The sequence below is a fragment of the Salvelinus sp. IW2-2015 genome, linkage group LG6.1 (genome assembly GCF_002910315.2).
Source record: "Salvelinus sp. IW2-2015 linkage group LG6.1, ASM291031v2, whole genome shotgun sequence".
Taxonomy (NCBI): Eukaryota; Metazoa; Chordata; class Actinopteri; order Salmoniformes; family Salmonidae; genus Salvelinus; species Salvelinus sp. IW2-2015.
The window spans coordinates 9,196,635-9,220,941 of NC_036845.1; the positions used below are offsets into that span (position 1 = coordinate 9,196,635).

Consider the following 24,307-nt stretch of genomic DNA (forward strand, 5'->3'; position numbering starts at 1 on the left):
CCCAGAAATACGTAAAGTATGTTTCGTATGGCTCTGAGGACAGGCTGCGTGGTTTGTAAAATGACCCAACAAAACCAGTTGTCTGCACCATGCACCATTCATTCACACAGCCAAGGTGCTAAACTCAGCTGGAGTAGGACAGGTGCCAAACCGCCCAAACAAACTGTAAGGCTATACTGTATATAGAAACTTTGAAACTGGTATAGAAAATACAACAAAGTGACCAAACGTGTGATCATGTTTTCAGATAGTAGGCGAACGTCAGTAAACGACATGACTAAAAGTGTTACCCTTTCAATTTATCGCTAGGTTTTCACGTGACATGAGGCGCGCACAAGTGGCGCGAAATTTCATTGATTGACATCTGAATATCATAAATGCCGAATTTGGGTGAGTCCATTGTAGTTTAATATTTAATCATTATTTAATAAAAGTTCAAAGAGGTAGACATTCCTGCAGAGATACACACAGGATAGGCGGACGAAGGATAGGCGGACGTGTTTCCTCAACTGCAGAGAATGTCCGAAGTTATTGGCCTTTTAAGAGGGGCACCTACATGCCTCAGTGAGCATTGCATAGTGGCCTTTGTTTGTTGTAGCAGTGGAGGCGGGGTCCATTGACCAAGCAGTGGCTATTCCGAGCGCGAGGTCCATTGTCAGAGAGCTTTTAGGAGAGGAAAGAAGTCCTGTATCTTCGGCTCTGGATAATTGCAGAATGGGTTTGGAATGCATTTAAGAAAACAGATCCAGCATATAAGGAATTCTGGACTAATAAGACCCCATCTTTCTAACTGCCTGGCGAGTTGTTGCTGATGCATTTTCACAGGCCATATCAATACATGTTCCAGAGAATGGCGACACTATATGAATGAAGATGCAATTAATCACTTGTGACTTGAGGTAAGGTTTTAAACACATTTTCATTGGTCTATATGTTTATCTTAGTTAGTGTACTTTTTTATAAAGGCTTAGACAGTGTGTGTTTGGACACACCTCCAAAGTCCAAACCTTTCCCCCAAAGGAAATGATGCACCTGTTATGTATCACAATATATATATATATTTATTATAATACTTTTGACAATACATTTTAGAATGTGGAAGTGTTTTTTCCATAGAAAACTTTTTTATCCCTTTACTTTTTTGGTTGCCCTAAACAGATTACCCCTATGTGGCCTGGAGACCTGTTGCCCTGGTAACTGTTAGGGCTCATGTTTGTTGTGTGTGTGTGTGGTATGTATGTATGTATGTGTGTGTGTGTGTGTGTTGTGTGTGTGTGTGTGGTGTGTGTGTGTGTTGTGTGTGTGTGTGTGTGTGTGTGTGTGTGTGTGTGTGTGTGTGTGTGTGTGTTGTGTTGTGTGTGTGTGTGTGGGTGAAGAGAGAGAGAGAAATAGAGCATAAGCTCTCTTTTAGACAGTGACTAATATGCAACACTTTTGTCTTCCTCAGGTGATGTGAGTCTCCAGATATATCTGAAGAGAGGGTAAACTTGGGATTGCAGCCAGATCATGAAATGTTGGTGCTTGGGGAGGCAGATTAAGTGTTAATTAACCCCTCCCAGGGCCAGGCAGGTGTGGGATGTGGTGCACTGTTGTACAATGCCCTCCCAATATTGCACTCGTCCCGGCCTCCCGGACCCAGGGTATTCCATCTTTAACAGAGGAGCTCAGAAAGGTTGTTTTTCCTCATTATTTTCTCTCCGTAAACATGTGGAAGAGCACTGTGATATGTACTTCAAAACTTTGTTCTCACTTAAAAATATATTTTCAAAATCACTTTCTACAGCACATTTTGCTACTACAATTATTAGAGATACATACTTCATATCTGTAGTACTGCCATTGGCTATATTGACCCAATTTATTCTATCTATTTGCAACATGTGGCCTGCTATGGGAGAAACCCAGGGAATTTATTCTATACAGTTGGTAAGCCTCTGCTTCCAAATGGTCCCACTGTCTGCACCTGACACTGGCTGGCTAGCTTCCACGTGGGGACCTTTGCCAACTCCACTAAGTCATTCTCTTCCCTCTGTCCTTGTGACTTCACTCTGAAAGTTCCCACATATTGGGATAGGAAGCAGTATTGCACAAACTCTGTATGGCCAGCAAGACCTAGGATGACAAATGCCTATCATATTGCATCTATTCACACCTGAGAGAGAGTTAGTCAGGATAGAGCAAAGAGAATGAATGATCCGATTGGAATCCAGCCACAGTAGTCTGGGGTCAATAGCAGGACATCTCCAGCGTAATAGAATAATGCTTAAAATACTCCATTCTAAATGGAATCCAAATAAATGTTCAAGTCTGTCCTCAGCAGGGTAACTCGTTTTGTTGTTATTACACAAGTAGAATGGGAAGAGGCTTTATTTCACTTATGTGGTAACAAAATGCTCAACTCCATTACAAGGTAAATTACAATGTAACAACATGTTAAAATACAGTGTTATTATTGAGTTATTACAGTGTTACTACACCGGCATAAGAATAACGTAATTAGGCAATGTGACACATAATATATGATATTAAATATAGCAAGTTCTGTACAATGTATATGGATTTTTTTGACTGGCTATTATGGTGGAGCAGAGAAGCAGACAGTGGAGACAGACTGGGCAGTTCAGTCAGTTGAGCCCTGGGGTCTGTCTGCTCCTGGGAGGTATGATGACAACCACAGCACTCAGCGGTTAGATACAGTTAGCACCAGTGTCACCACATACTTCACTGACTAGATGACCTTGGAACAGCAGTGCTCACTCACAGTTGCTCTTGATTTATTTGACAGTTTTTAAAAAGTAGTATCGTTCATTAGCATACTTGTTGTGTACAGAATCACAAAGGTCAAATAAACATATTTTTAAGAAATTCAATTGTTTATTCTTTTTTGTGGACAAAGATTGTGTTGCTCTTTGTTTATGCTTCTGTTTAATGAATCAGTTAAAGATGACTTCATTCATAGAAACACTTCCAATAAGGCTTCATTTCATATTCAATTACTGGGCACAAACTCAGATGTCCAGGAAAGTATACACTAGAATCCACAGAGATCCACATTTATTCAAAATAGGGACATAATTCCACTATTAAAGGCTTAACGTAATATGGCTAAATAACTGCAAGTCTACAGTCTCTTGTGACAGATCTGTATTTTGCTGCTGAGATGACATTATCTGATCATGACAGAGTTACCAGGAGTTTCATATCCAGAGGATGTACAGTATTTATCAAATTCCCATCATCCCTGTAACGTTAGCTTATGGTTTTTATTTTACAGTTAGATATTAAAACACAAAATGGAATCCATTTATTCCTATAATAGCTGTAAATACAAAAACACAAAGCAACAACAGCACTCACACCTAACGTAACAGTCAAACTCAACGGTTAACCGCTGTCATTCACACAACCACCGCTCATACAGTGAAATTGAGGGCAAGAACAGCAACTCGAACCTAAAAGTAACACAGTCCTACATACATGAATTATCATGTATACTTTCTTCCAAAGTCTCTGGTACCTTTTTGCTTTTCCAGTCTGGTATAATAACAATGTTGTAAATTGGTTCTTCTTCTTCCTTTACCACAACTCTGAAACCCCTCCCCTTTCACTCATGGGCAGACACAGTCACAAACATTTTAACAGCAGTTGGAAGTCTGTACTGAGAGGCAGTAAGAGTGTGTGTGTGTGTGTGTGTGAATGTGTGTGTGACTGATTTTGTGTAGATAGACAGTGCTGGACAGGTTACTCATCTATATGCCTCAGCACTCACACATCCTCGAATCCTCTCACACCTTGATGTGCAGCAGGACCTGTTTGCGATATGGGTTGAAGTCGTCTGGAACAGTGTCTAATAAACAACAGATACATGAAGCAGAACATACAAGTAAATTAGTTCACTAGCATTATGTTGTTCAATACAAGTATCGTTAGTGGTTAGTAGCAATGTGAAGAACGGAGTCTTACCGTTGCAGCGGTAGCGCAGGTTGGACCAGATGATGTTCTCTTGGGAGAAACAGAAGACCCCCAGTCGTCCGCCTCTCATGGTAGTGTCAATCACCACGCCAGAGTCAGCCACAATCTCCGTCCCCTCATATAACTTCACCCTGCCACAGAGCGCGGGACAATGCACAAATCAGGGGACTTTTATTTTCCCTTGTCATTTCTAGCCATGTTCCCTTTGGTAATTATCAAAATGAAAGTCATCCACACTGTCTTTATTTATACCACTGTCACATACCCATAACATGTGATTGTTGTGGGTAGCTGTAGTAGTTGGCATATGGTCATATAAGAGATTAGTCAAATGAAGTGCCACCAAACTAAAACCCAGTGGCAAGTAACCACAGAACTCAAAATGGGTTATTTGGATGAACAGAGAAAGAGAGACAGAGAGAGCAGGCCCAGCCCCTGTCCCAGCCGCTGCCTGAGTGAGTGCAGTGCATCGCTGCAGTGCTCCATTGACTCCTCTGCACAGCATACAAAGCAGGTGTCTCTCTGTTTGGGTCTGAATAGGGCCTCCCTGCCTCTAAAAAGACCTGTCTCTCTCTCTCCACTCTCCCCTCACTGCACCCCACTGGAGTGACCCCCCCTCCACAACCTCCACAAACTCCACCCCCCCCAACTCTCCTTTTCTCTGGCAACTTTTTTTATAATGGGCAGTGGCATGTATTCATGGATGCCAAGGGAAGCTGAGCTTCCCCCAAAAAATGGACCCCAAACAATATATACAAAATAATGTATCTTTTGCCTCTCTGTGTTTCATAAATTTCCTTCAATTCGCAACAGGCTGAATGTATCTCATCTGATCTAACGTAACAGTGCCCCTCTGTCTCAGTATGTGCAGCATATCTATCTGATGCTGTCTGGTCAGAAAGAGTATGAAATTGTTGCTGCCCATAGCATTGAATGCAAGGGAAGCCAGAAAGCATTTGGTCTCCATTGATTTTTTTTTTTTAAATAACAGCCAAACAGTGTTGAGCTAAACTGTGTGAGCTCAACACTGAATGGTCCTGGAGCACCAAAAAAAAGGTGTCAAGGGAAGGCAGTTTGGATTTAGCTTTAGACTAATCACATCACAAGCCAAACATCATTATTGACAGAAAAAAACGTGAATTGTTGCATCTCCTTGTGTTGTTGTCTTCCGGTGGCTAGCTTGCTAAAATTGTCCCTTTCCTAAATTAGCAATGGATGGAGATAGGGATTTGGACTTGTGGTTTTACTTAATTCTCCATACTGGCCAATGATTATAACGGCGATTCTGATCCAACCATAAATTCATACATTGTGCCCCGGGTAGTATGCTGGCCTGGCGCATCGTTGCCCATGAAAGGTAGTTAGGCTAACAAGTAAGCATTTTAATCAGGTAGCCTAGGACAACAAAAAGTGTGTACTATATGACAGAGTCATAAGCCGTTTAGGCAACATGAAAGAGGAGGATGGCATTGGCGTTTCTCTACAAGTAGGGTGAGTCAACATGTTTTTCTACTTATCCGCACGCAAACACACACTAATACACACAAACACACAGAAATCAGTTACATGGACAGCCACATCATATTTAGCTTACGTTGATTGGACTAAATCGTTTTGGTATCTTTTAGTTGTCACTGTATTAGACTAAGCATAGGTGATTAGATGATGTTGAAATGGTGCTGGAATAGCGGAGGCAGCTCCTATTTCTTTGCAACTTGCGGAAACTTTCCGTGGTTCTAAATCCATAAACATTACCTTGCTTGAACATGCTGTAGGTCATGTAACTGTTTGTTACATGCAATATGTTTTGTGGACTTCACCGGACAGATGTTGCTCTCCAGTTTTGTAATGAAACAAATATGTCATTGAATTTATTCTGCCACTGTGTCTTCTTATTGTATATATATCACAGTGTCAAGACAGGCTATAGAGCAAATAAAGCAATTATCACAACACATAGGTTATATAATGTATTTTTGTTCTGGCTTGGCTTCCCCGGTGATTTTACACACGCATCTCTACTGATAATGGGCCAGAAATGTAAGGGTTTTGAGAGATGCTCAAACACAGGTATTGGTTCAAATTAATGTGTCTTTTGAAAATGTCTAGCTGATGCTTTGTTGAGCACAATGTGGTATTTATGCCACCCAATAAAGCTGGTTTCTTAAACTATTTGCATAAGCAATATGTTCCTCGGACATGACGTCTGATTCAAGATATTCTCTTTCACTCTTAGAATTTGACAATCTGCTTGAGATTTTTCCTTATTCTGCTATGTGAGTCTGCCTCTAGTCAGACTCCCTCACACTTGTTTATCTTTCTGTTTCTTTCTCTGTCTTTGATACTCTCCCTGCTCTCTCCCTCTCTCGCTTTCTCCCCTCACCCCCCCTTCTTTCTCTCTCTCGCTCTCTCTCTGTCTCTCTCAGACCCCCCACTCTACAGTAGTTTCCTCTGGATCTGCATATGAACGGGCGCTCAGCAAATTCTTGCCAAGGATTTGGTTGACATGGCAACGGGGACAATAGAGGGTCAGGGGGCCCGGTCTCTCTGTAAAAGTCACAAAGAGGTTTAGGAGGGAAAAATATGGAGTATATATTGGTGAATAGCCACCCAGTCCACCAAACTGCCACCAGCCATCTTTCTTTTTCTTTTTTTATCATCCAAGCCAAGGCAGTGTAAACTCCCTCTAGTGGTCAACAGTGGTCACACAGACGTGTACCACAACAGTGTCCTGTTCAGTGAGGATGAGCTCAGCTTCAAGTTCAAAGCCATCGAACCCATCTGCCCCCGAGTAAGTAAAAAACAATGGAATTCTGATACATAGTTAAGCAGGTACTAAATGACTTCAGATCATAAATTCTATTGACAATAAAACAGTTACTGAACATCTGATACAAATAGAAAGTAGTAGATTAAAATAAAATAAAAAGAATAAAGAACTAAGAGAGAAAGAGGGGTGTGGCCTACCTGATGTATCCCACCTGGGGCCTGTGGCTGAGCTGCCAGCGGTAAGACGTCTTGTCTCTCCAGCCCACATTCCGTGGGTCCGACCACAGCAGCTTCACCTCCTCGTTGGTGTCCCCTGTGTGCCACAGGGCATTACGCAGGTACTCACCAGGCCCTGTACGGGACTTCACTGCCTAGAGGGGGACAAGAGAGAGAGAGAGGTTTTTGCATATTCTGAACCCTGTAGTAGATACTTTTTCCATTATTATATTTCACTGGATAACAATCAAAGGTTTTTACAATGTCTCTCTACCACAACATGCTTTGAAAACTGTTGTACTGTTTAAAGAAGCAATAAAACTGGCCTTCTTTAGACTAGTTGAGTATCGTGAGCATCAGCATTTGTGGGTTCGATTACAGGCTCAAAATGTCCAGAAACAAAGAACTTTCTTCTGAAACTCATCAGTCTATTCCTGTTCTGAGAAATGAAGGCTATTCCATGCGAGAAAATGACAAGAAACTGAAGATCTCGTACAACGCTGTGTACTACTCCCTTCATAGAACAGCGCAAGCTGGCTCTAACCAGAATAGAAAGAGGAGTGGGAAGCCCCAGTACACAACTGAGCAAGAGGACAAGTACATTAGAGTGTCTAGTTTGAGAAACAGACGCCTCACAAGTCCTCAACTGGCAGCTTCATTAAATAGTACCCACAAAACACCAGTCTCAACGTCAACAGTGAAGTGGCTGCTCCGGGATGCTGACCTTCTAGCCTTAATTTCTCAGAACAAGAATAGACTGACGAGTTTCAGAAGAAAGGTATTTGTTTCTGGACATTTTGAGCCTGTAATCGAACCCACAAATGCTGATGCTCCAGATACTCAACTAGACTAAAGAAGGCAGGGTTTTATTGCTTCTTTAATCAGAACAACAGTTTTCAGCTGTGCTAAAATAATTGCAAAAGGGTTTTCTAATGATCAATTAGCCTTTTAAAATGATAAACTTGGATTAGCTAACACAACATGCCATTGGAAAACAGGAGTGATGGTTGCTGATAATGGGCCTCTGTACACCTATGTAGATATTCCATAAAAAAATCAGCAGTTTCCAGCTACAATAGTCCTTTACAACATTAACATGTCTACACTGTATTTCTGATCAATTTGATGTTATTTTACTGGACAAAACATTTGCTTTTCTTTCAAAAACAAGGACATTTCGAAGTGACCCCAAACTTTTGAACGGGGGTGTATATCCAACAGCAGAGTCTGTCTGAAGGTGATTCTCAGGAAGTGTCCCGATTCAGCCAAGTTTCTTATCAGTAGCACCACCTATAGGCTGCTGTGTTTGTGTCCCATCACTCACTTTGAGCTGCAGGCCAGGTTGGGCCATGGCCCTGAAGGGTGTCGACTGCCAGTAGGTCTGCTCTGTCTGTTTCCACATCACCACGTAGAAGGAAGAGGAGTCCTGGTAGCCGAAGATGAAGCCTGCATAGTCGTCGTCCGTCACCGTGTTGATGTGGAAGGTGCCCTCAAAGTCCACCCCATTGAACGCTGTGTAGCCTTGGGGAGGTTATTGCGTTGAGTCAGGTCAATTCAGTTCATTGGAATTTAAAAATATACAGTACCAGTCAAACATTTGGACACACCTACTCATTCAAGGGTTTTTCTTTATTTTTTACTATTTTCTACATTGTAGAATAATAATGGAAACATCAAAACTATGAAATAACACATGTGGAATCATGTAGTAAGCAAAAGTGTGTTAAACAAATCAAAATATATTTTATATTTGAGATTCTTCAAAGTAGCCACCCTTTGCCTTGATGACAGCTTTGCACACTCTTGGCATTCTTTCAACCAGCTTCATGAGGTAGTCACCTGGAATGCATTTCAATTAGCAGGTGGGCCTTGTTAAAAGTTAATTTGTGGAATTTCTTTCCTTCTTAATGCGTTTGAGCCAATCAGGTAGTGGTGGTATACAGAAGATAGCCCTTTTTGGTAAAAGACCAAGTCCATATTATGGCAAGAACAGCTCAAATAAGCAAAGAGAAATGACAGTCTATCGTTACTTTAAGACATGAAGGTCAGTCAATGCGTAAACTTTCAAGAACTTTGAAAGTTTCTTCAAGTGCAGTTGCAAAAACCATCAAGCGCTATGATGAAACTGACTCTCATGAGGACTGCCACAGGAAAAAAAGACCCAGAATTACCTCTGCTGCAGAGGATAAGTTCATTAGAGGAGACTACTAAAGGAGACTAATAAGAATAATAGACTTGCTTGGGCCAAGAAACATGAGCAATGAACATTAGACAGGTGGAAATGTGTCCTTTGGTCTGATGAGTCCAAATTTGAGATGTTTGGTTCCAACCACAATCTCTGCATGTGTGGTTCCCACCGTGAAGCATGGAAGAGGAGGTGTGATGGTGTGGGGGTGCTTTGCTGGTGACACTGTCAGTGATTTATTTAGAATTCAAGGCACACTTAACCAGCATGGCTAACACAGCATTCTGCAGAGATACGCCATCCCATCTGGTTTGCGCTTAGTGGGACTATCATTTGTTTTTCAACAGGACAATGGCCCAACACACATCCAGGCTGTGTAAGGACTATTTTACCAAGAAGGAGAGTGATGGAGTGCTGCATCAGATGACCTGGCCTCCACAATCACCCGACCTAAACCCAATTGAGATGGTTTGGGATGAGTTAGACCGCAGAGTGAAGGAAAAGCAGCCAACAAGTGCTCAGCATATGTGGTAAATCCTTCAAGACTGTTGGAAAAGCATTCCAGGTGAAGCTGGTTGAGAATGCCCTTGAATGAGTAGGTGTGTCCAAACTTTTGACTGGTACTGAATATATTTCTTTCCAGCACCTTTTCAATACACAGCTATACTCAAATCACTGTGTTGGCCAGAATTTGAGCAATTCTATTTAGAATGCATCACAGGACCAGGACAAAAAGTAACAAACAACATAACCCATAACATCAACATACCCACAGCTAAACCAGGATCACTGTTCATGGTCTGAACTATTTCCATGCCCTGCAATAAAAGAGGATTCGCTAATATTAGAATCCGTATCCACAATGAATCATACACCTAATTTTAGAGTATTCCATAAGAGCGTGACAAATATGCACAATGCAATTTACCATGCTTTAGTCTGTAGTCAATGCACTAGCATAGGCCTATTTATAATAACCAGTAGGTAGGAGGATAACCTTACTAAAGGGATATTTCAGCCTACAATCAAAGTTGTTCATGTGTTGAGCCAAAGAGGGAGGTCAAGGGTCACCTGATTGAGCACCACCCAATTGGGATCGATCTGGGCATCGCCCTCTGGATCCAGAATGACTGTCTGATAGGCTCTGAAGTCTGTCAGTGTGACCTCTGAACTCTCAGGGCACACATCAATCAGATCCCAGACTGAATCGTTGTCAAAGTCGTTCTCACACACGTCGCCCACCCCGTTACCTGGGAGAGGAGAGGGAGATGGCCATAGTAAGACAGAGGGGCACTTTTGAAGCATGTAGCAATGCAAAGGTAAAAAAATAAGCTAAAACTTGAACATTGAACTATCCCTTTAACGGTTGGTTACTGTTAAAGGGATAGTTCACTGTTCAAGTTTTAGTAACGGTTGGTTACTGTTAGAATCTTTCTGGTTGGGGTTGGTGATAAGTCTGCAGTTGTCTTGAATGTCTGGGATCCCGTCATTGTCATCGTCATCGTCACAGTCATCCCCAAGGCCATCGTTGTCCGAGTCCAGCTGGGAGCTGTTGGGATGGTCAGGGCAGTTGTCCCTGGAGTCCTGGTGACCGTCCCCATCCCTGGAACACACATAGACACATTGGAATTCAGTTCAACTCCTAGGATGGGATTTAATTCAAGGAGTGCTCTAGCGCAGTTCACTAGACAACCGACAATGTGCCTTAGGCATTTTAAACAACGTTCATGGTAAATGCTGCACATGTCGGCTCAATCGTAAATTACCTTTTAAAATCCAGTATAGTGCGCTGCCCTATAACGCGCCTTGTATTGAATCCTGGCCCAAGTCATGTTATGTTCACTTATTTTGTTTGTACCGAAATAGTTAGTGTTTTTTGATCACCTAGAAAAACACCATCAGGAAGTTCTAACAACTGCAGCACAAAAACAAGCCCCAGCAGGTGTGTGTGTCTACTTGTAAATCCCAGCAGGTGTAAAGTGAGTGTGTGTTTTTGTGAATATGAGTGCAGCAGGTGCATGTATGTGTGTGTTAGCTACAGCAGGTGTAGCGCTGTGTGACAGCTGTAGCAGTGTGAGTGCAGTTTGTGTGTGTTTGTGTGCGGGCGTGCGTGCGTGCATGTTTAAATCAGAGACTCACGTGTCCTGGTCAGTGTCACACACATCCCCCACCAGGTCATTGTCAATGTCCGTCTAGGGGGAGAGGGTCAGAATAAACCAAAGACAAGACAAATGAGCAGCCTAAACCCCTATTCAGCGGGTGAATATCTTCTGTAGATCCACATTTTGGGAATTGGGGGTGTGTGAAGGTTATTTCACCTGCATGGGGTTGCTGATCTCAGGGCAGCTGTCACAGGCGTCTCCTACCCCGTCTCCGTCCCTGTCTGTCTGCATGGGGTTGGGGACCTTGGGGCAGTTGTCCAGCACATTGGGGATACCTGAACACCAGGGTAAGACAGGGGGGAGACATGAGGGCCATCACCAAGTTGCTTAGATTTACTATGTTAACAATGAGTGTAATGCCAACTTCAACGGCGGCTCACAAAAAGGTCTCCCGGACATCTTGCCGTTTATGCGTGAGTGAGTGTGTGAGTGGAAGTGTGAGTGTGTGCGCACGTGTCTGTGTGAATACACACCATCTCCATCTATGTCATTGTCACAGGCGTCTCCTTGCCCGTTGCTGTCCGTATCCTTCTGGTCAATGTTAGGGACATTGGGACAGTTGTCACAGGCGTCACCGAAAGAGTCTGTGTCTGAGTTCTGCTGATCTTTGTTGGGTTCTAGTCGACAGTTATCCTGCAAAATATAACAGTTATGGTCATGAGAAAAAATGAGAAACAATGACTTACAATCATACAAGTTATATTATCACACACATACACCCAGATACAATTACCACAGAGGGTCTGAGATGGAAACACACACACCTCCACATTCTTGATGCCGTCCCCATCTGCGTCCTCGTCACACTGGTCTCCGATGCCATCGTTGTCTGCYTCCTCCTGGCCTGAGTTGGGTGTGTAAACACAGTTGTCCTGTTTACAGTGCTTGTCATTGTCCATACAGGGTAGAGAGCGGTCTGGGTATCCATCAATGTCTGTYTCTGTGCCACAAGTGTTCCCGTTACCGGCCCAGCCAATGTTGCACTGGCGAATGGAAGAAAAGAGAGCATTTTAAAACAAACCTACAATACATCTATAACAGGGGTGGGCAATTCCAGTCCTTGAGAGCCTGATTGGTGTCACAGTTTTGTCCCAGCTCCAGCTAACACACCTGACTCCAATAATCACCTAATCATGATCTTCAGTTTAAAATGCAATTTGATTAATCAGCTGTGTTTGCTAGGGATGGAGAAAAAGTGTGACACCAATCAGGCCCTCGAGGACTGGAGTTGCCCAGCCAAGATCTATAAAGTAGTATTTAGAGTTTGGCAGTATAGGGCAGTGTGGCTCCTCTTTTCCTGTCCAGGATGGCAAAGGTAGTAAAAGACCACTGTTGCTTACCGCACAGGACACCTCTCCGTTCCTCTCTATAATGCAGTGGGCGTTGGCATCACAGGGGTTAAAGCTGAGTGTGGCACAGGACCTACGGGGCACGCAGCCCACTGTCTGGTTCCCCAAGTAACCCACCTTACAGCCACCACACCTGAACGAGCCCTGGGAGAGATGGAGAGAAGGAGAGGTGGGAGAGAGAGAGGAGGAGGGTGGAGAGAGAAAGAGAGAAGGAGAGGTGGGAAAGAGAGAAGGAGAGGTGGGCGGAGAGAGAGAGGATGGTGTGAGAGGAGATAAGAGAGATGGGGGAGAGAGAGGAGGAGGGTGGAGAGAGAAAGAGAGAGGGAGGAGAGAAGAGGAGGGTGGGAGAGAGAAAAGAGAGTGGAAGAGAAGGAGGAGGGTGGAGAGAGAAAGAGAGAAGGAGAGTGGAGAGAGAGAGGAGGAGGGTGGAGAGAAAGAGAGAGGAGAGGGGGAGAGAGAGAGGAGGAGGGTGAGAGAGAAAGAGATGGGGGAGAGAGAGGAGGAGGAGAGAGAAAGAGAGATGGGGGAGAGAGAGGAGGAGGGTGGAGAGAGAAAGAGAATGGGGGAGAGAGAGGAGGAGGGTGGAGAGAGAAAGAGAGATGGGAGAGAGAGGAGGAGGGTGGAAGAAAGAAAGATGGGGGAGAGAGGAGGTAGGAAGAAGGAGAGGTGGGAGAGAGAGAGGAGGAGGGTGGAGAGAGAAGAGAGAAGAGAGGTGGGGAGAGAGAGAGGAAGGAGGGTGAGAGAAAGAGAGGTGGGGGAGAGAGAGGAGGAAGGAGAGAGAAAGAGAAGAGAGATGGGGAGAGAGAGGAGGAGGTGCGAGACGAGAAAGAGAGTATTGGGGAGAGAGAAGAGGAGGAGGGGGAGAGAGGAAGAGAGAGAGGTGGAAGAGAGAGAGGAGAGAGAAGTAGGGGTGGAGGACGGAGAGGAGAGAGAGAGGGAGGGAGAGAAGAGAGGAGGGTGAGAGAGAAAGAGAGATGGGGGAGAGAGAGGGAGGAGGGTGGAGAGAGAAAGAGAGATGGGGAGAAAGGCGGAGGGTGGAGAGAGAAGAGAGAGGGAACGGAGAGGAGGGAGGTGTGAGGAGAGAGGAAAGAGCAGAGAGGGGAGAGAGAGAGAGGAGGGTGGAGAGAGAAGAGAGAAGGAAGTAGGAGAGAGAGAGGAGGAGGGTGGAGAGAGAGAGAGAAGGAGAGGTCGGGGAGGAGGAGGAGGGTAGAGCAGAGGAAGAAGGTGGGGAGAGAAGAGGAGAAGGGAGAGAGAAAGCACGATGGGGAGCACCCAGAGAGGAGGCAGGTGGACGAGAGAAAAGAGAGAGGGGGAGAGAGCGGAGGGAGGGTGGGAGAGGAGAAAAAGAGATGGGGGATGAGAGAGGAGGAGGTGGAGAGAGAAGAGAGAGGGGAGAGAGGAGGTGAGGATGGAGAGAGAAAGAGAGATGGGGGAGCAGAGAGGAGGAAGAGAGAGAACAGCTTTACTACAGAGCGGCTCTACAGTACTCTCACATGATCACAAGAGAGCGATGTCTCGTTTGTGAAGATTTGACGCTGTACATACATTGTAATAAACACATTTGAAAAGGGTTTCTACTTACGATGGTGTTGGTACACATGGAGTGGGGCACACAGGCGTTGGCAACTTCAATACACTCATCGATGTCTGCACACTCCTGTAGACAAAACCACAGCAAGGTGTGTGAGGAAGAAATAGGACAATAGGGAATTATGGATTATGACAGTAAGGAAAAAAGTGATAGTGTGTGTGTTTGTGTGTGTACCTGCTTGTGGTGGTTGGCGTACTCCAGTCCGACCCCAAAGACGGGTGGGCCCCAGAGACCAGGGGGGCAGAGTTCACAGCTGAAACCCTTCACTGTGTTTATACACGCACCTGGAGAGTAGCAGGGCTGGGCTATGGAACACTGAGACAAGTTAGAGAGACAGAGAATAGAAATAGAGAGAGAACAGAGAGAGTGGGGGAGTCGAGAGAGAAATAGACAGAGATAAGTGGTACAGTAGGGGCTCTTTGAAATAAGAGCCGTGCTGAGTACTTGAAGTGACTGTCTATTTTGACAACAGCTCAGCTGTCACCCTAAAAGCCTTGTCAATTCACATTTCATTCAACTGTGAGCTTGAGGCAGTGTAAAAACCACAATTTAAAACTCGGCCAGGCTAATTTCCATTTCCTGTCTGTTATTGTGTTATACCTCGTCAATGTCCTGGCAGTGGGTTCCGTTGCCCATCATGCCCTCTGGGCAGGGACCACAGCGGTACCCTGGGTAGTCAAAGGTCTCCATGCAGGACACACCCTTAAAACAGGGGTTGGGGGAGCAGCGGGAACGAGGGTCGTGGAAGCCTGGAGGTCAACACACCGTTGGTTTAGGTTTTGTATTTAAGAGCAAGACAAGAACAGGGAACATGAGATGGGTCAAATTTTTCAGTACACATAGTTTTTTTCCCATGGCTGTTCACTCACCACACACTTGGCACTCCAGAATGGTGTTCCTAATCAGGGACATCTCCTTCACCTGGAGGCATCAATGAAAATGCACAATCACATACAGTATGCAGACACACATACATGCTGCATGCATACACTTGTAGAAACACACACACACACACACACAACCCACCTGCTCTCTGATGTCCTCTCGCAGCTCTCCTAGGATCTGGTTAAAGATGATCAGCTGACCAATCAGAGCCTTTGTGTGGTCTCCTGACATACAATACCCACAGAATGCCCAATCATTGTCAAGTAAAGCCAACACACATTGCCATAAGACATTGATTTCACTGCATACTTGAAAAGAGACATTTGGATACACTCACCTAGAATGGAGTTCACTTCTGCAGTCGCACCGACTGTAAGAAGAGGAAAAGGACTTTTGGTTGAAACATGTTCCGGATACACATCTGATTAACCATTTTCATAACAGACTTCATCTTGGAAAGTCATATAGTGATTTTGGACACACCTGTGCTGTAGACTGATGAATCCCCCTGGAATGGACAGTCTGTCAGGGTACCTGCTTTGGCCACACTGCCCCCTAGCGCCATTTTGAGGGACTCCACAGCACCCTGTAATGGGAGAAGCTTGGATCACACCATGCTGTGGTTGAAGCTGCTATGATGATAGCATGATGATGATATGATATGATTAGATATGACAGCTGTTGCTATGGTTAAAGGTAGTCAAAGAGGACCACCTCTCAATTAAAAGTTGCCTCCACTCCTCGTCTGCTCCACTTCATCTACACTGATGTGAAAGACCTTGACAGGTGAAAGCTAATTTCCAGTAGGCATCCACCATATTGCTTCACCCTGTGTTTTAAATAAGTGCAGATTGAGGATAGGAGACGAGGAGAYCAAGCCACGTTGGGCTATTGAGATGAAYCCCTGGCCCCTAGCTAAAGGGGCATGGGATTTACTTGYGACTTAGTGTCAGACTCAGTGCTCCTTGTCACCTGTAGCCTTGCGTAGGCCTTGAAGCCATTACGAATCTCCACCTTCTCCGCAGAGAGAGGGACCAATGGAGGGAGGCCCTGGCTGGAGTCAGCCAATCGACAATTGACGTAGAGCTCCAGGTGTAGGTTGTCTCTGCGCAGGCCTCCAACCCGGAGAATAATGGAGTGTGTGCGACCATCAGCCAGGTTTGTGCTCTGGAGGTTCACTGTGTGAATTRTGCCATCCTCCCTCACGTAACGCACCAGAGCTATGAGAGAGGGTAACAGGGGGAGGGGGGGGAAATTATGGATTTACTGAACAAGGAAAGGTAACTAATAACAGCAAAAGAAGAACAATGAGAGAAAAGTCAAACAGATACAAAAAAGGTGGGTGGAAAAAGGGAAACTTAATGGACAGATTGATATTCATGTGAACACTTTTAAATACTAAAGGTGGTTTGAAACTGAGTTAGTTGAATGCTCCGTCACAGAGAAACTGGGAAATAGTTAATTCTGGTTTAGTCAGTGGGTGAGAGTGAAGTACCTTTATTGATCTTTCCCATGATGGCCAGCTCCAGGTACTTCTTGTTCTCCTCTTTGCTGTAGAGGCCCAGCAGCACCCCTCCCATCTTGGGAGGCAGGCGGAATGTGGACACGATGTAGATGTCACTGAGCACACTCATGGCACCTGTCACCTTCTCCACCGCAGACACACTGGTCTTGGAGTCCAGGGTTAGCATGTCAATGACTGGAGAGGGGGTGGGGAGAGAGCGATAATGAAAGAGAGACTGACAGAGAGAGATAATGAAGAGAGAGGGTATCTATCTACCATTTTCCCTGATCAAAGGCTCTCATCCAGTCCCATGATGACGCTTCACCTTTGACCCTTGCCCAGGTATATGAGTACACCTGTTGAGTGACTAGTTGACATCTCTGAAGCAACATCTAACTTAACAATAGCAAATTGGATTCTTATTATAACCACATCCCTTATGAAGACTTCTTAAGAAACAAGTTTTACAAGTTATTTTATTTCACTAATAAATAGTCCCCATCTACAGTTTAAATGTTTGTTTAATAGGCAGATAGTACAGTGTTATAACATTGAAGGTACAAATACATAGTACATTTCAACTATTAATTTCTCTTCCTATGACTATGAATTTCTCTCTGTATTTATTGTCTTTCCTAGACTGTGCACCAATACAGAATAAATTTACTTCCATCAATTTTAGCAGTGGTATTCCTGAACATTATCACAGAGAACTTCATAATGCCAAAAGTCAAAGCCCATGCTGACACATTGTTGGATATTAAAACCCAGGGGGAAACAAAAGAGAGAGGAATAAAAGGAGCAGGACTCCTGGCTGCTTTCTAGCTCTTAGTAAGAAGGCTTTCCCCTTCCTCCTTCCTCTCTCTGCCTCTCTCTCTCTCTTGCTATTATTTCTGACACTTCTTCACCCGTTCACACACTGGTTTGGACAATGAGGTTTGGCAATGATCAGGATTTCTGCCACAAACAGGCTGTGAGCACTCAGGGGAGAAAGAGGGGAATAAGGGGGAAAGTCAGCCAAGGAAGTCAGAAAATAGTTGGCCTAGCACTTTCTCTGTTCCTGTATATGTCATAAAGAATACAAGTGGAGGAGACGATCAGTTATGACATGTGGAAGGAAAAAACTGGTCATCTCAACAAAAAAAAGAAAAGAGAGAGGAAATATGAATGATCAATTAGAAATAATATTAAATATTATTCGTGTATGAAATGGAAAATAAATAACCTAATTAACCAGCAGTGAAACATGACCAACATAACCAAGATGAATGAGAAAACAGATGATAGAAAGCAGCCTATAGAGATAAAACAGCACATTTCAAGCCATAAAGGTGAGAGAAAAACGTTGCGCCCTGTGTGTGGAGTGTTTTACGCTCGACTTGGAAATTGTTATAGGGCTCGCACACACTTCTAAAACTACAGTTTTAACTCATATTTTCAGGGTTATAATAACCATCTCGCGTTTATGTGTGTCTATGGCAGAACAAAGTGAAGTCCAGACCAAAAACTGTCTGCATCAATTAATTTCGAAAACACACTTCCACCTAATTTAATTTGATGATTCACAAAATACGCACTACTATGAGTGAGTTAGTATTATTTGTATTACCTTGCATATCTTGCTTATCCATTGGCTCACATGTTGCAATGAATATAAATGTGGATAGAGCCAGAAAAGTTGGCACATCGCGCCTCGCACCCATGTCCCAAGAAACGGTGCGGGAAAGTTGACACGAAAGTCAACAGGAGTAAATAACTATCCGCCGAGAGTCCAGTTTGATGTTTATGAATGGAGCTTTATTTCAAAGTGAAAAATATAAGTCTGCAGGGTGAGTTGACCGCAGAATGTAGGTTCAAGAGCCGTTACAAATGTCGACTGGCTTCCTACAGGCGCGCTCCGGCCAAGTACCTCGTTCGCGCAGAGTGGATGTGACAGTGAGCGAGGGAGTTCATTCGCCTGCTATAACCTGAGGCGTGCGGGGTGTCCAACTTTCTCAATTCTCATGTTATACAGCCATAATCTAGGCTGTGCCGGTAGTCTATACAGTAATTAATCTGATATAAAGTTATTTATAGCAGGGGTGTTCAACTCTTACCCTATGAGGTATGTTGTACCTAATAATTAATTGCACCCACCTGGTGTTCCAGATCTAAATAAGTCCCTGATTAGAAGGGAACAATGACAGAACGCAGGTAGAACTGGCTTCGAGGTCCAGAGTTGATTTTGAAGGGCCTATAGCCTTAAGTAGGCGATGTACTTCAAACATATCAGACTATCCTCCCTGAGCAGGAAGATAAAAGAGGGTAAAGAAAGAAGAACAAAACAGAAAAACAAACCAGATGTCATAAAATGGTTCGCATGTATTTCCGTGATATTAAGTTCTACTAAACTAACATTTGGAATTGTTTTAAGATGGTCATACCATGGATCATTTAGCTATTAGATGTTACATTTTAGGACCCCTTTAGGTATGGCTATCAAATATATATATATATACAGTTGAAGTCAGAGGTTTAAATACAATTAGGTTGGCGTCATTAAAACTTGTTATTCAACCACTCCACAAATGTCTTGTTAACAAACTATAGTTTTGGCAAGTCGGTTAGGACATCTACTTTGTGCATGACACAAGTAATTTTTCCAACAATTGTTTTCAGACAGATTATTTCACTTACAATTCACTGTATCACAATTCCAGTGGGTCAGAAGTTTACATACACTAAGTTGACTGTGCCTTTAAACAGCTTGGAAAATTCCAGAAATTATGTCATGGTTTTAGAAGCTTCTGATAGGCTAATTGACATCATTTGAGTCAATTGGAGGTGCACCTGTGGATGTATTTCAAGGCCTACCTTCAAACTCAGTCCCTCTTTGCTTGACATCATGGGAAAATCAATTGAAATCAGCCAAGACCTCAGAAAAACAATTGTAGACCTCCACAAGTCTGGTTCATCCTTGGGAGCAATTTCCAAAAGCCTGAAGGTACCACGTTCATCTGTACAAACAATAGTACGCAAGTATAAACCGCTCAGGAAGGAGACGCGTTCTGTCTCCTAGAGATGAACGTACTTTGGTGCGAAAAGTGCAAATCAATCCCAGAACAACAGCAAAGGACCTTGTGAAGATGCTGGAGGAAACAGGTACAAAAGTATCTATATCCACAGTAAAACGTGTCCTATATCGACATAACCTGAAAGGCCGCTCAGCAAGGAAGAAGCCACTGCTCCAAAACCACCATAAAAAAGCCAGACTACGGTTTGCAACTGCACATGGGGACAAAGATTGTACTTTTTGGAGAAATGTCCTCTGGTCTGATGAAACAAAAATAGAACTGTTTGGCAATAATGACCATTGTGATGTTTGGAGGGAAAAGGGGGATGCTTGCAAACCGAAGAACACCATCCAACCGTGAAGCACGGGGGTGGCAGCATGTTTTTGTGGGGGTGCTTTGCTGCAGGAGGGACTGGTGCACTTCACAAAATAGATGGCATCATGAGGATGGAAAATTATGTGGATATATTGAAGCAACAGCTCAAGACATCAGGAAGTTAAAGCTTGGTCGTAAATGTGTCTTCCAAATGGACAACGACCCCAAGCATACTTCCAAAGGTGTGGCAAAATGGCTTAAGGACAACCAAGTCAAGGTATTGAGGTGGCCATCACAAAGCCCTGACCTCAATCCCATAGAAAATTTGTGGGCAGAACTGAAAAAGCGTGTGCAAGCAAGGAGGCCTACAAACATGATTCAGTAACACCAGCTCTGTCAGGAGGAATGGGCCAAAATGCACCCAACTTATTGTGGAAGTCTACCCGAAACGTTTGACCCAAGTTAAACAATTTAAAGGCAATGCTACCAAATACTAATTGAGTGTATGTAAACTTCTGACACACTGGGAATGTGATGAAAGAAATAAAGCTGAAATAAATAATTCTCTCTACTATTATTCTGACATTTCACATTCGTAAAATAAAGTGGTGATCCTAAGTGACCTAAAACAGTGACTTTTTACTAGGATTAAAAGTCCGGAATTGTGAAAAACTGAGTTTAAATGTATTTGGCTAACGTGTATGTAAACTTTCGACTTCAACTGTATATGTTTTGTTGTTGATAAAATAGAATTTGGCCTTTACTACTATAGCCCATAGAAAGCAATGAATAACACATTCATGAATGGCAAAAAAGACAGTCAAAAAATAAATCATAAGGAATAAGGTTTTGAAGGGTCTGTCCTATATCTAGGAGATAAAAGAGAGCTCAGGAAATATTTTTGTTTTTTTGGACACTCCTTAACTTTTTGGCACAAAACTACCTCCATACTTCCATTCATTTGTATGGGCTACTATCAGACAAGGGGTTGTTGAGCAAAACGGAGAACAAAATCCTGTTCATGAGTCTCATCTTTCCATAGAGGTGTAATATTCATTTGTAGGCCAAATCTAAAGTTCAATGTGGTTCCATCACATTTTCAACTCTCAATAGTTTTTCACAAAAACTTTTGCGTTAAATAGCAAATGTGTAGAGCCTACTCTGGTCTTCCCACAGTGCGCTCTAGCCAACAGCTCGCAGATAAAGTGCAGGGGGTAGGCTCTGCCAAGCCTGAGTCTACAATGTCCTATCCCGGAGCTTGAATAAATTACATTACTAAGCTGCTCCCGAATGTACTACGTCTGGACATGGAAATTGATTCTATCGTAGTCCATGTGGGGTTTAATGACATTATGAAGGGCAGCTCTGAACAGTTGAAACTGGATTTTAAAGAGCTGATTGACTTTCTGCTAGACATTAATAAAAGACCCATCATATATGTCCCTGTGCCCTCTCTGAATCCTGGCATTGAATGCTTTAGCAGGATTATTTCTCTTCACAACTGGCTACGTGATTATTGCAACTCAATGGGTGTAACTTTTGTTGACAATTTTGATACCTTTTGGAAAAAAACATTTTTTATAAGGAGACCCAAGTCCACCCAAATCATTTGAGTTCCTGGATCCTTTCACAGCATCAAAAGGATGTGTTGAGACAATGATTCATCAATGACCCAAGCCCAGCTCCCTTTCCCCACTTTACCGTGTTAAGGAATAATAAATAATAAATAAATTCCCTGTAAACTGTATTTTTCTCTGCCTCTGTCATCCTTCCTCGCACCTACAATCACATACTTTTTCACTCCATGGGGAGGTGAGATGTAGCAGGGTGTTGCGTTCCCTCCTCCAAGAGGCGTATGTAACACTCTACCATTGTGACGCTGAGCTTCAGCAAATGTACAATATACCAGGGGCATTGGTAGACACAATGTAAGTAACCTAATTTATGTCCCTCTAACTGCCCTGAATGCCTCTGCTGATCATTCAGCTATTGTATGCAGTTAGCATGTGCCTATGAACCAGATTTATACTGTTAGCACTGAGGCGGTGTGCCCTTGTAGGAGGTCCACTGTGTGCATCTCACCCTGCACTAACATAAATAACATGAGCATATCTACTTCTGCTAAACTTCCCAGTAAAGCAATGACAAATAGTAAGCATCCAAGAAAAGAGCTCCAAATAGCACATGCTAACATATGTAGCTTAAGAAACAATGTTAACGAAATCAATACTTTGCTAGTAACAGATGACATTCACACTCTGACTATCTCTGAAACTCACTTATAATAGATAATACCTTTGATGATACAGTGGTAGCAATACAAGGTTATATCATTGACAGAAAAGACAGAAATGCCAATGGTGGAGGTGTTGCTGTTTATATAGATCTCATGTTAAATACTTTGAAGGAATATGGTTACAGGTTCATCTGCCTAACCTAAAGCACATTCTTGTGGGAAGCTGCTATAGACCACCAAGTGCTAACAGTCAGTATCTGGATGACATGTGTGAAATGCTTGTTAAGGTATGTGAAATCAACAGAGAGATATATTTTCTGGTGATTTAAATATTAACTGGCTTTTATCAAGCTGCCCACACAAGAAAATATTCAAACTGTAACCAGTGCCTGCAACCTGGTTCAAGTTATCAGTCAACCTACCAGGGTAGTTACAAACAGCACAGGAATTAAATCATCAACATGTATTGATCACATCTTCACTAATGTTGCAGAAATGTGCTTGAAAGCAGTATCCAGATCCATCGGATGTAGTGATCACAATACAGTAGCCATATCTAGGAAAACTACAGCTCCAAAGGCTGGGCCTAATATAGTGTTTAAGAGGTCATACAAGAAGTTTCCCAGTTCTTCCCTGGCCTGCATACTCACCAGACATGTCACCCACTGAGCATGTTTGGGATGCTCTGGATCGACCTGTACGACAGCGTGTTCAAGTTCCCGGCAATATACAGTAAATGGGACAACATTCCACAGGCCACAATCAACAGCCTGATCAATGCATGAGGCAGTGCGACAAATGGTGGTCATACCAGATACTGACTGGTTTTCTGATCCACACTCCTACATTTTTTAAAGGTATCTGTGTACCAACAGATGCATATCTGTATTCCCAGTCATGTGAAATCCATAGATTAGGGCCTAATCTATTTAAATTGACTGATTTCCTTATATGAACTGTAACTCTGTAAAATCTTTGAAATTGTTGTGTTTATATATTTTTCAGTATAAATGTGCACTGGAGAGCATGTAATTACCAAGTGTATTACTGCATGTGTACAAAGCACACATATCTATTTTTAATATCAGTGTTAACAGAAGAAGGCTACAGAAATGACTACATTCAACAAATATTTAGAATCTTTGTAAAATGGCCATTTCGTTTTCGCATGAAAAGGCTACATGAGTATAACTTCTACATGCATAAAACTTCTCTCCTCAAGTCTCCAGCCCTCCCCGTTCTTTTCCTATCCCTCAGCTTGTGAAATGTTTTTGTTTGATTACTTATGAGTTGCCGGGGCAACTTGGATTTAACAGCATGTGATGGAGAACATATATTTCTCATACATGTTCTTTATTGGACCTTGATGACAACTGGATAGGCAAAATATAGACCCAGTCATTGTTGCCACATTTCTGGATTGCCACCTTTCCAACAGGCCTGTACTATGTATGGTTTTGGATTCCAGTGTCTGGTTTTTCATATGGGTTTTCCTGAGAGGAAAATATGAGTGAATGTACTGTCTTATCCTGGTCGAGTTGAATGTGTTATGATTCCCCGTTTTAGCACTATTTAACAAACTCAATCCAGCCGAATTTCTGACCTCTGTTCATTGCTGCAGATTGCGCACATGCAGTGTTGCGTTCATGTCTGATTCGTGGAAAATGAGGGTGATCATGTACAAGCGTTTTTCCCCCCACTTAAAACACGAATTCTTTCCCAGATCATTTTTCAAGGTCATTAAACTCAGCCCCTAGAGATTTCATTGAAAGCAGAGGGAGTTTCTTTTAATCGCGGTGCAGCTCGCTGATTGCTCCAAAGCCCATAAGTGGGCAGAAGGGTGGATCTCAAATATTCCAATGCGGAAAGAGACGCGCATGCTACGCCACGCACTCACGCACACGCTAAACTAAACAAAAACCCTGCGTCAACAGGAGGTAATGCGGAATTCCTTGCCGATGGCGTCATGCGCAGATGTTGGTATGCGGAGACCAGGTTCAAGTGAAGCTTGTTATTGGGGCAACAAAGAGGGGGGATGCCAGGAACTACGAGGCCAGGTGCACAGTCACT

At 43.2% G+C, this 24,307-nt stretch overlaps 2 protein-coding genes and 1 long non-coding RNA gene across 3 annotated transcripts in view; 1 reads left to right on the forward strand and 2 right to left on the reverse strand.

The window, feature by feature from the left end:
• Window positions 1-24,307, reverse strand: part of LOC111965006 (DNA-directed RNA polymerase III subunit RPC7-like) — a 737,315-nt gene that overhangs the window by 100,371 nt on the left and 612,637 nt on the right. The window lies entirely within an intron of this gene.
• On the forward strand, window positions 628-2,865 carry LOC139027884 (uncharacterized). Its single transcript, XR_011480024.1, has 2 exons — window positions 628-899; window positions 1,448-2,865. It is a non-coding gene; the product is annotated as an uncharacterized lncRNA (long non-coding RNA).
• On the reverse strand, window positions 2,350-18,573 carry LOC111964993 (thrombospondin-3a). Its single transcript, XM_023988908.2, has 22 exons — window positions 18,243-18,573; window positions 16,625-16,828; window positions 16,102-16,349; window positions 15,613-15,715; window positions 15,467-15,499; window positions 15,271-15,353; window positions 15,114-15,165; window positions 14,845-14,993; window positions 14,419-14,559; window positions 14,236-14,310; window positions 12,645-12,797; window positions 12,069-12,287; window positions 11,778-11,937; window positions 11,461-11,579; window positions 11,282-11,334; window positions 10,564-10,745; window positions 10,214-10,392; window positions 9,912-9,960; window positions 8,282-8,478; window positions 6,940-7,112; window positions 3,964-4,103; window positions 2,350-3,847 (listed from the first exon to the last, which is right to left on the reverse strand). Exons 1-22 carry the CDS (start codon window positions 18,334-18,336, stop codon window positions 3,786-3,788), a joined length of 2,868 nt encoding a protein of 955 aa, XP_023844676.1. The 5' UTR covers window positions 18,337-18,573; the 3' UTR covers window positions 2,350-3,785.